General features: G+C 43.4%; 1 protein-coding gene across 1 annotated transcript in view; it reads left to right on the top strand.

Moving 5' to 3' along the window:
• The window catches only part of LOC112545833 (scavenger receptor cysteine-rich domain-containing protein DMBT1-like), a 58,785-nt gene extending 51,874 nt beyond the window's left edge, over positions 1-6,911 (top strand). Inside the window, exons 9-11 of the mRNA XM_075935785.1 lie at positions 539-927; positions 4,705-4,976; positions 5,844-6,911. Of these exons, the coding sequence (XP_075791900.1) occupies positions 539-927; positions 4,705-4,976; positions 5,844-5,917 (735 nt within the window). The 3' untranslated portion in view covers positions 5,918-6,911. The remainder of the gene's footprint in view (positions 1-538; positions 928-4,704; positions 4,977-5,843) is intronic.
• Positions 6,912-12,564: the final 5,653 nt, after the last annotated feature.

Raw genomic sequence — 12,564 nt, 5'->3', positions numbered from 1 at the left:
CATTAGCAGCTTTCTCAGAGTGGGGTTCATGAACCACTTGGAGAAAAACTGCACTAGCACATACAGCCAGCAAAGTCTTTTAAAATGTGTGGTGAATAGAAATGATCAAAGTCACATGTTTTAAAATACTGCCAATGGAAACAATGCTTTTAAAATGCACAAGGGAGCCAACAGCCTATGTGCCCCCCCCTCAAGATAGTGGGGGAGGTGTCCAACTCTGCACTCCTGGAAAGGGTGGATCCCAGTGAAAGGGGGAGGGGCCAGGGAAGTCAGCACTCTGCACCACCCAGAGTATGGCGCCCCTGACTCCCTAACCCTCAGAGCCACACAGAGCATATAGCAGTAACTGTGGCAGCAGCCGGAAGCCCCAGGTCCCTTTGAATTGCTAGGCACAGGGACAACTGCCACATTTGTCACCCCCAACAGTGGGCCTGAAAATCCATGTTATTCTATGGGTGCTTGGTAACCATTATGGTCATTGTGACCTAGGCAAAAATGTGGCCACATTAGCTAATTCTGTATTTAATGTGCAAAACAGGGAAACAACGACACTATCATCTATTCCAACTTGATCAAAGCAATCTCTTCTGGCTACATAATCAAAAGGCAAAAAGATCTTTACTTGCACATCACCTGCAAAATGCTCCAGAATAAATGGATAGAAAAAATGTATGTTGCAGATGATATTACTGAAGTGAATGAATTGCAGTACAGCAGATACGATATGAACATTTCATTTTACGAATCATCGTCTTTCTTACGACCAGTGTATGCGTCTCCGTACTACGTTGACTTGAATCAGAATTTATTCCTTCAAGCTTCAATTCACAGTTCTGACCCAAATCTGGTGTTGTTTTTGGACACGTGTGTTGCATCACCTGATCCCAATGATTTTACAAGAATAACCTATACCATTGTCAGGAGCGGGTAAGAACAGTCTCAGAAATGGTTTACAGTGAATTTGTGCATGTAGTTCTGTATCTCTTTTGTTTATGGAATAACTAGAAGATTTACCTGGCATCGCTCAGGTCCTGAACTCAAATAAGCTTTTTTTTTGCATTGCTCTGGGGTGGGGACTGGGGATGAGGGGTTCTGTATGCTGGCTGCCCTGGGGGACAGGAGAGCCTGAGCCCTCTCTCATTGCAGCAGCTTGGGGCCAGGTGAGAAGTACCTCTCCACGGCCACTGGAAGTGCAGTGGACACAGCTGGTTGAGGAATGCATGTCCCCCTCACAGACACACCAAGAGTATGTCTACACTACCCTCCTATTTCGAAGTAGGAAGGTAATGTAGGCATACCGCAATTGCAAATGAAGCCCGGGATTTGAATTTCCCGGGCTTCATTTGCATAAACTGGGCGCCGCCATTTTTAAATCCCTGCTGGTTCGAACCCCGTGCCGCGCGGCTACACGCGGCACGAACTAGGTAGTTCGAACTAGGCTTCCTAGTTCGAACTACCGTTACTCCTCATTCCACGAGGAGTAACGGTAGTTCGAACTAGGAAGCCTAGTTCGAACTACCTAGTTCGTGCCGCGTGTAGCCGCGCGGCACGGGGTTCGAACCAGCAGGGATTTAAAAATGGCGGCGCCCAGTTTATGCAAATGAAGCCCGGGAAATTCAAATCCCGGGCTTCATTTGCAATTGCGGTATGCCTACATTACCCTCCTACTTCGAAATAGGAGGGTAGTGTAGACATACCCACACAGACAAACTCTCTCAAATATATAGTAGATAGCTAGCTATTGTCCCCCTACACACACACACACACACACACACACACACACAAACACACACACTCATCACCTGCTGGCCCAACAGGGTTATAGAGGTTCTGGACCCCATCTCTGGCCCACTGCTGTTCTCTGTGTCCATTCTATAGTATGATTGTTCTTCCTACCACACTCCTCCTTTTCTGTTTTATGAGAAACTGTCAAATTCAAGGTGTATCCAATTGTCCTAGCAGTGCCAAACCCTTACTTCACTTCAAGTTATGATAAGAGGAAACTGCATACCAAATTTGGTGGTCCTAGCTCTTATCATTTAGGAGGAATTATTGAACAAACAGATTCACATACAGATGGACAGACAGATGCAAATTTCCAAAATATATAGTAAGATTTGAACAGGGCCAATAGGACTTAGTTTCAGTTTCCCTTGTCCATATACTAAAAAACGTTTTTGGCAAATCCTGGCAAAAATGAGAAATCAATCGAAACAATAGAAATGATGGTTACACCATGCAACCCTGCATCAGTGATTCCATTCAAGGATGTAACGTAGCAACTAAAGAAATAAATTCAGTTTTGATAGAAACAGGAGTAACCTCAACCATCACTGATGTCAGTGGATTTCCACCTGCCAACCTCAAGATTTAATTCACTCCCAAAATACAGTTTGAACCTCTCTAGTCTGGCACCCTCAGGACCTGAGAACTGCTGAACCAGAAAATTTGCCAAACCACAGGAGGTCAATATTGTCTAGCAGTGTTACCAACACTTCCACTGCTTACTGGGCTCTTAGGATGTGTCTAGACTACAGGGTTTTTTCAAAAAAAGTGTACTTTTTTCTAAAAAACTTCCCCTTCTAGACTGCTGCCGCATTCTTTCGAAAGTAAATCAAAAGAATGTGGCAGTTTTTTCGACCACGGAAAACCTCATTTTACAAGGTAGAATGCCTTTTTTTGAAAGTGCAAACTGTGCTTTTTCAAAAGAGAGCATCCAGACTGCCTAGGTGCTCTCTTTCGAAAAAGCGACTTGCTTTTTCTAAAGTACTGGTTGTAGTCTAGATGCTCTTTTTTGAAAGAGGCTTGCAGTCTAGACGTAGCCTTAGAAGACAGTTAGGGGTAAATTAGAGCTAAATAACAGCATAGAACACTGACAGCCACAACTAGTGGCTGTAAACAAACTTTATGGACTATAGGAAATTTGATCACTACTATGGTAAGTAGACATCCAGCTAACTAAAATCATGCTGGACCATGGATGTTGCCGGGCCAGAGAGTGCCAGACTAAAGAGGTTCAACCTGTAGTTTGTCTATAGAATTAAACTGTGTATATTTAAAATATTCTGCTCAATTTTTTAAAAGAAAAAATCATTCTTTCGTGGCCTAGGGTTGTTGTTGGGTTTTTTTGTGTGTGGGTTTTTTTTTTGAATTTTTGTGTTGGGGTAGCATAGTGAAAATTTTATTTCAAATTACTTGTAAAGCAATGTATGATTCAAATCTGAAGTTTAATGTTTGATTTTCCTGCTTTTCTGCATTTTAGAAAATATTGTCAGTTTCCTTTCATAATTGTTCTCTTTTTTAATTTAATTTAATTTAATTTAATTTTAATGCCACTCAGACAACCCAAAATTGTTCACCAGGCTCAGTTTACAACATTTCTTGTGGAAAAGTCAGATAAAAAATGATAGAAAACAAATTAGATTCTTAGATGTGGCAAGAAAACAAAATCACTGATCACAGAATCATAGAACACTGGAACTGGAAGGGACCTCAAGAGGTCATCGAGCCCAATCCCCTGCCATCAAGGCAGGACCAGTACCGTCTAGAAGATCATCCCTGATAGATTTCATCTAGAATAGTAATGTCTATGTTTCTCTGCTTTACCTGCCAGAATTTCTCCATTGTTAAACTCTACACGTACAAGAACATACAAGTCTTTCTTGAGTAGGGTCCATTATCAATGAATATATGACTCATTCATGTATTGGTGCAATCCTAATTGCATATAAATAATAGGGAATAAGAGTGAAGTTTCAAAATAATTCAGCCAGGTAGCACTAGAGCTACAAGGCATACAGAAGTTAAGTTTAAAACAAGCTATATGATAGTATGTAATACCCCATCTGTTGCAGAAGATAAATATTAGATATTTAAAATGTTTCACAGAGGCATCAGTTTTGATTGAACTGTCAGTGAGGAGGGTTTATCAGGTGAGACAAAGAAAGAAACCCACACCAAGTCGTTAGGCTGCTTGCCTAGGCTATAGAAGGCCCATATTCAAGTCCTTGTTCCGAATTATGTGGAGCAGACACTTGACTCTGCATTTCCTGTGTGAGTTGGATCTCTCTCACATGTGTGGTTTTTTTTAATAAATTGAAATACTTCATTTTTCATCTGCATTGAAACAAAAGCAAATTTCAAAATTGTGTGTGAAATGGAATTGTTGGTTTCTGGTCAGTCTCATTTAAGGACTTAAATCTTAGTTTCATTGTTCTCTTAATAAAAACAATAAACACCTTTTGCTTCCGCTGCTCTATAGGGGTCCTGCAGGCTGGAGACATAAATGAGCAACTTTGGGCTCTCTTAATAGATTTGTTGCCTGGATACTTCTATGGGCCCTCTTAGCCAGTTGTGAGACCTGAGCCCTAATCCAGCAAAGACTTATGCACAAGCTTAATTCTAAGCATGCAAGTTCACAAAAACTACTCACGCGCTTAGAGTTAGACAGGCATGTAAACACCTGGTATATTTAGGGAAAATCAGTATTGTTCATTTTGCTCTCAGACTAGTCACTGCCACTATTTTAACCTCTTTCATTTTCTAGTCTTACTGTAATTATATATTTTCTCCCTTTTTTGGTCAATGCATTATTAATTTATTTTATTTTATTTTTTATCTTTGCACACAGGGCATGTTTGATGTCAGTGATCTATCTTTGTGTGTATGTATGAAGACTTACTGCATTTTATGTATTTATTTTAGGTGTCCTAGAGATGCTACCTACACTACATACTATTCACCCTCCAGCTCCATCATACGGTTCAAATTCAATGCCTTCACATTTATTAACCGACATCCATCCGTTTACCTGCAGTTTAAAATGGTGGTATGCAGGGTAGATGATGGTTATTCCCGATGCTACCGGGGCTGCATACCCAGGCACAAGAGAGATACAAGCTCTTACCAGGAAAAAGTGGATGTTATTGTTGGGCCCATTCAGCTTCGGAAAGATCGCATGGAGAACAGGAATGCTGGTAAATTGTGTAAACACTTCTCTAATGTTTAAGTGTGACTATGGTCATTGGAGGGGCCAGTTTGAGAATGCTCAGTGCGGGCAAACTGCAAAAAATAGTGCACACAATCTCCTAAACTGATGATTTATTCTTATAATTAGATTCACCAAACTAGTAACAAAACACTTTCCAAAAGATGAAAATACAGTTCCTTTTAAGCAATCCAGAATTTGGCTCCCATCCAGACAGCCAAGTCTATACAGTGAGGTTGACTTAAAACCTTATTCATCATAGAGTTCTACCAATCCCAAGAGATCAGACACTATTACCAACCGTGTCAATGAATATTTCAGATCTGACTCAAATAAAGGTTTACAGACCATTCTTATTAACTAAACTAAGATTTATTAATAAAGAAAAGAAAGATTTACTATAATCAAAGATCATTATACATGCAGATGTAAGTAAAGTTCTTAGGTCAGTTTCATAATAAAGATGATGAGGCTGCTGGTTTGTGAAAGTCTGTCTAGAGTCAGTTATATAGGCTTTTGTACAATAGGCAGTCTACATGTAGAGTTTGTTCAAATTCTTCTCTGAGAATTTTCACAGATAGTCCAGGTAGCTACCCATCAGGAAGAAAGATGAGATGCAGTCTGTCTCATTATAGCTCTATTGATTTAACTCTCCCCAAACTGTTCAAGTATTGTAGTTGGCATGTCATGGATTGATGTGTCTAGAATGTCCTGTATAAAATAGAATGAAATTGATTTATTTCTTGACCTGATCTAGAATGTAACTTTTTAATTCAAGTGGCCTTGTCATGATATCTTTGGCAATAACTAGAGCAGAGAACAAAATGAAACCAAAACTCTTTCTCTTATTTCACAGAGCTGGACTATTCCAAACATCAGGAAGATGTAGATTCACGTGGTTCAGTTCCTGCTATTGCTGGTCATTCCTAGGCACCATTTATTGTTACAGCTGTGGTGCTGTCAGCTGTTCTTTTCACTGTTCTTGCATTTCTTTTGAAAAATAAACTAGACCCCCAATTCTGTATGAGATAATGTGAGACAATAAAGACACCAGCATGTGGTAACCAATAATATCTCAGTTATAAATTAGCATTTGCCTAATGATTCAGTTTCTAGCATTTGCACTAAATAACTTCTACACGACAATTAATGCTTAAAAGAGGAAGTATGAAAACATTACTGTAATGAGGTTACACTCGGAGTTCTGGTAAATTCAGGTGAGAGATGGGCCTGCAGTTAAAAGCCCATGTCCAAATAACATGGAAAGGCAGGAGCAGTTTGAATCCAAATTTCAACTCTCCTACCTGATGCCATTTCCATTGTCTGAACCTCAGCCCTGTGTCTAGCCTACCAGCTTCCTCCCCTCAATCTAAAACCAAACTTTTCAGATCAGGACTATCTCTAGTCTAGATAGACCAAAAACTGGGTTCAATTCCTATGTCACCACAAATACCTTGTGTGATCATGAGTGAGCCACAGTCTGTCTGCGCTTCAGGTGTCCATCTATAAAATGAAGATAACTGCACTCCGCTACCTCACAGGGTTTGTGCAAGAAGAAATGCATCTATGACTGTGAGATGAGCAGGAAAAGGGGCCATACAAGTACCTAAAATAGACAGATATTGCTTTGTTTTGACAATTTGATACATAATAGCGAGCAATCTGATATTATTTTTTATGTTTACCTTTTATGCCTACGTAACATACTTCAGTCAATGTTAATCAACAAGCTATTTGAAAGTTTTCTCCTTCCCTTCCTTTCAAGACCGTGTTTCTAACATCTCATATTACATTGAGGAGTCTAATTTAATAGATTGTGTTAATTTATAGATGGGAAGATTTCCAGGCTAAATGATCCACTTATGCAAACACAGCAAATTAAAAGCATAAAAGGAAATATTTACATAGCAATATTTCTATTAGTATACTTGCAAATATAATCTGCATGCATTTCCAAATTACTGCTTTGTAATATGAAGAATCTTGTTTGTCATAAAGAAACTTTGGCAAGAATAAATGTGGTTTTCTATTTCCAAAACTGGTTTGGTACTGTCAATATGTGTATTTATTTAGGCTTTTTATAAGAAAATGAGATATGTCTGTACCTTTATCCAATATGTGATATTATAGAGAAACTGGTTTTAAGAAACCCGATATTTCAATGCAATAGGTCACTGACATTTGACTCAGAAATTCTCGTTCTTCAAATTTTCTAGTATCTTCCCAACGGGGGATGTGTGAGTGCTTGCAATCTGGATGCTTAGTTTACACACATACATGCACACATATAGTAAATGTCAAGATTCCAGTGGAGAACAGGGGTGACTGAAAGGAGCCAGTTGCAGCTGCTTGAGTACTAGGGCATAGCCAGAGCTGGGGAGATTTCTGACCCAATATTTTTTAAAGTTATTACTGTGTTGAGTAGTAGGCCTGAGAACATATGCCATGCAGACGGATTCTAGATGTGCTTTAAGTGTCCCATGCATTTGCAATTATTTTTCCTAGAGGCCAAGCACATGATCCCTCAGGGTACGTCTACACTACAACGTTAATTCGAACTAACTTAGTTCGAATTAGTTAATTCAAACTAAGCAAATTCGAACTAACGCGTCTAGAACTAAAAACTAGTTCGAATTAGCGTTTTGCTAATTCGAACTAGCGCGTCCACATTAAGTGGACCCTGAACCAGGCTTAAGGATGGCCGGAAGCAGTGCCGGCAGGGCATCAGAGGAAGACTTAGAGCGTGGAGATGCTGTCTCAGGCTAGCCGAGGGTTGTGCTTAAAGGGTCCCGATCCCCACCCCAGACAGACAGTTCTCAGGGTGCCCCGCTTGCAAAGCAGTCCTGGCTTGGAGTGCCCGGAGTACCCACACTGGGCACATCACACCACTCGGCCATCAGCCTGGCTGCACTTGCCGCAGGCTGCCATCTGTGTAGAGGGGGCAATTGGGGGGCTGCAGGAGAGCTTCCACACCCAGAAGTCCGCAGAGCCAGCCCAGTCCTCCCCATCGGGGGCTCGTACCCCATTCCTCCCTCACCTCCTTCCACTTATCCTTCCCTAGCCCCTTTTCTTGACGTACAAAATAAAGGACAATTGTGTTCAAAAATGGAATCTGTCTTTATTGAACAAAACTGGGGGAGACTGGGAAAAGGAGGTGGGAGAGGGAAAGAGAGAGGGGGGGAGAGGGGAGGGCAAGTACAATGATCAGGAATTGGGAACAGGTCCCATATGAAGAGAGGCTAAAGAGACTGGGACTTTTCAGCTTAGAAAAGAGGAGACGGAGGGGGGACAGGATAGAGGTCTCTAAAAGCAGGAGTTGGGTGGAGAGGGTGCATACAGAAAAGTTCTTCATTAGTTCCCATAAAGAAGGACTAGAGGACACCAAAGGAAAGGAATGGGTAGCAGGCTTCAAACTAGTAACAGAAAGTTGTTCTTCACAAAGCAAATAGTCAACCTGTGGAACTCCTTGCTGCAGGAGGCTGTGAAGGCTAGAACTAGAACAGAGTTTAAAGGGAAGTGAGATCAAGTCATGGAGGTTGGGTCCATGGAGTGCTATTAGCCAGGGGGGTAGGAGTGGTGTCCCTGCCCAAGGTTTGTGGAAGGCTGGAGAGGGATGGCACGAGACAAATGGCTTGGTCACTGAGGGTATGTCTACACTACCCTCCTAGTTCGAACTAGGAGGGTAATGTATGCATACCGCACTTGCTAATGAAGCCCGGGATTTGAATTTCCCGGGCTTCATTAGCATAAGCGGGGAGCCGCCATTTTTAAATCCCCGCTGCTTCGAACCCCGTGCAGCACGGCTACACGGGGCTCGAAGTAGGTAGTTCGGACTAGGGTGCCTATTCCGAACTACCGGTACACCTCGTTTCACGAGGAGTAACGGTAGTTCAGAATAGGAACCTAGTCCGAACTACCTAGTTCGAGCCCCGTGTAGCCGCGCTGCACGGGGTTCGAAGCAGTGGGGATTTAAAAATGGCGGGTCCCCGCTTATGCTAATGAAGCCCGGGAAATTCAAATCCCGGGCTTCATTAGCAAGTGCGGTATGCATACATTACCCCGCTAGTTCGAACTAGCGGGGTAGTGTAGACATACCCTGTCTTCGGTCCATCCCCTCCAAGGTCCCTAGGGTTGGCCGCTGTCGGCAGACAGGCTACTGGGCTAGATGGACCTTTGGTCTGACCCAGGACGGCCATTGTAAGCTCAGGGCTCAGGGTCGGGGGTCTCAGTGGACCCCCTTGATTTTCATGCACACTTGCTCCTGGGTGGCCAGGCTGGCAGCTCTCTTGCCCTAGCTGGCCACATTCCTGTGCCTAGTGCGGAGATCGTGGACGAGGTCCACGATCTCCACACTAGCCCAGGCGGGTGCCCGCCTCTTGCGGTCCCGGGCAAGCTCCCGGGAGCTGCCAGCCTGGTCCCGGGAAGAGGGGGAGGGCTGGGGGGCATCGGGTGGGTGGCTCGAGCCGTGCCAGGTGCAGGGTCTGCTGGCTGGGTGCTGGCAGGCTTGCACCTGGCACGGGCACCGTAGCCAGCCTGTGGCCCTTTAAAGGGTCCGGGGCCGGGAGGGGGGCAGACGAGTTTCCCTGGTGTTGGCCAGAGTGGCCACCAGGGAAACCTGGGGAGGGCTAGCCTCCCACTTGTTCGAATTAAGGGTCTACACAGCCCTGAATTTGAACTAGTAAGTTCGAACTAGGCTTAATCCTCATGGAATGAGGATTACCTAGTTCGAACTAAGCGCTCCGTTAGTTCGAATTAAGTTCGAACTAACGGAGCGCTAGTGTAGTGCCTATGAAAGTTAGTTCGAACTAACGTCCGTTAGTTCGAACTAACTTTGTAGTGTAGACATACCCTTACTTTCATTGAATCTGAGGAGCCATATGTATATTTTATTAGAGAAAGTCCAATACATGTCAGAATATAACCATTATATCCTTCAGTTAATATATTTTTCTAGGTGATTTTCTGTATATATGGAAAGGCATTATTTTAAAAATCCTGAACAGAATCTGTTCCTGAATATCTGGTTAATTATTATATAACATTTCAGATGATTTTTTCTATGAAACCCAAGGTTTCCCCAATGTCACCTTTTCAAATTCCCTCCCCCACACCTAAATTAACTGGTTTGAACTTCCTTTATCCTGAACTGCACTTCATAGGAAGTGGGTTTTGCTCACAAAAGCTCATGATATATATATTTATCTTTGTTAGTCTCTAAGGGTATGTCTAGACTACATGGCTCTGTCGACAGAACCATGTAGATGAGTTTACTAGACATAGGAAAATGAAGTGGCGATTTAAATAATTGCCACTTCATTTACATCAAAATGACCACCGCATTGTGCCGATCAGCTGTTTGGCGGTACAGCGGGGCAGTCTGGATGCTCCATGGTTGACAATGGAAGCCTTTGTTGACCGCACCAGTAGACCTCATTTCACGAGGCATAACAGAGTTGTCGACTGCGGAGTGTCCAGACTGCTCCAGCCCCCTAATAATTTTGGTTGCCCTCCTCTGGACCCTCTTCAATGTGTCCACATCCTTTCTGTAGTGGGGGTCCCAGAACTGGACACAATACTACAGAAGTGGCTTCGCCAGTGCTGAATAAAGGGGAATAATCACATTTAGCATGTTAACACTTCAGTGTGGTTTCTTAAGTGTGGCCCGTCCCTGAGCCTCTCCTCCTCTTTCCACCTCGCTCCTCCCCCTTCCAGGTTCTTTCCTCAGTCTCTCTCTAGTTTTTGTTACCCCAAGTTAAAAACACCTCAGTTTGTGGTTTGTGTCCTGTGCAGCAGCTCTGTCTACAGCATTTTTCATATGTCAGCAGTTTCTAAGGGAACGATCCAACCCTCCTGAAATCCCTTTTCTCTCAGCTCTGCAATGCCTTGCTGTACTATTTATCTGATTCTCTCAGCCGGTGGGACAATTAGCTCCTTAGTGTCCCCATTAGGTAATTAAGTATTCCATTCCTTATGCAAATTTTCTCTGAGGGAAACTAACTAGAGCTTAAGTTACTACAGTGCTGGGACAAATGTAGGCATTCTGCATCTTTCTATCTTAGATACATTTAAAGTATACATACACTTTTAGTGGTGCTTCTTTATCTGCTGCCGCTTCCTATCAGGAGAAGGTCTAAGGATGAAGTCTGACTATTGAACTAAAACAACTGAACTACACCAAACACTTAGCGCATGATTATGCTCTTAATTTTGCTACATCCTTGTCTAGAAAAAGTTGGTAATTATTTCATATTTTTTCTTTAGAGTTCACTCCTTTCTTCTGCATTTTAAATTTTTCATGCCTCACAGTCTCCTTGAACATGACTCTCTTTATCTCAGTCGGTCTTCTTTCCATTCATGCTTTGCCTTTGGTTTATCTTTCATTTGGATAAGATTATCTGTGTTCTATAACATTTCTAGTTCTCCTATGTTCCTGGTCCCTACAATGTTTGCCTTTTGCTTTCCTTGTTTGAATTAATTATTCCACAGTATTGTTTATGCATCAATGTATATTCTTTGCTCTGCTCCCAGCCCCGTCCCTGAGCCTCTCCTCCTCTTTCCACCTCCCTCCTCCCCCTTCCAGGTTCTTTCCTCAGTCCCTCCCAGTTGTTGTTACCCCAAATTAAAAAAAAATCACACTATAGTTCATTGTTCCAAACCAAAAAGTCTGCTCTCTTATAGCTTCAGGGAAGGGAAGGGGAAGAAGAAGGGGGAGCAAGAGGGAAAGTGAGGGTGGGGAAGGAGAAAAGGCACACTGGGACACTGCAGAGGCTCCTTGTGGGAGGCCCAGGGGAGAGTCTTACAGGTGTCTTTATCTGAAACTTTCCCTCAGGGCCTCCCAGATGTGCACAGCCTCCTGATGGGCCTGCCAGATGGCAGCTGTGTGTGGCTACTGAAAAGCTCTGGCAAGCCGCTCAGCCTCTACTACCCATCCTAGCAGGAATGTCTCCCCCTTAGTCTCACAAATATTGTGGTGGACACAGCATGCTGCTACCACTTGGCAGATGTTCTGCTTGCTCGGTTCCAGGCTGGTGAGGAAGCAGTGAAACCTTCCTTTGAGATGCCCAATGGCACCCTCAACCATAATGTAGACCCTGCTGAGTCTGGCGTTTAAGGGTTCTTTGGTGGGGTCCAGGCATCTGGTGTGGTGCTTCATAAGCCAAGGGAGCAGAGGGTAGCGTGTGTCCCACACGATACACATTGGCATGTCCACGTCCTGATCTTGATGGTGCAGTCGGGGAACAAAGTGCCAGCATGTATCTTCTGGTAGAGGCTGTAGTTTCTAAAGATGCAGGCATTGTGCACCTTCCCCAACCACCTAATATTAATGTCCATGAAGCAGCCACGGTGGTCCACAATGGCCTGTAGAACCATGGAAAAGTACCCTTTATGGTTGATGTAGTTAGATGCCTGGTGGTCAGGAGCCTGGATGGGGAAGTGGATACCGTCAATGCCCCCCCCTTGCAGTTGGGCAAGCCCATGACAGCAAAGCCAGTGACAATGGGGTTCACGTTGCCCAGGAGAATGAGCCTACGCAGCTAGATGGTGTTGATGGCCTTCACCTCCTGGAGAAGGAGAAA

Source organism: Pelodiscus sinensis, chromosome 8 (assembly GCF_049634645.1).
Source record: "Pelodiscus sinensis isolate JC-2024 chromosome 8, ASM4963464v1, whole genome shotgun sequence".
Taxonomy (NCBI): Eukaryota; Metazoa; Chordata; order Testudines; family Trionychidae; genus Pelodiscus; species Pelodiscus sinensis.
This window is presented reverse-complemented; position numbering and strand designations above follow the sequence as displayed.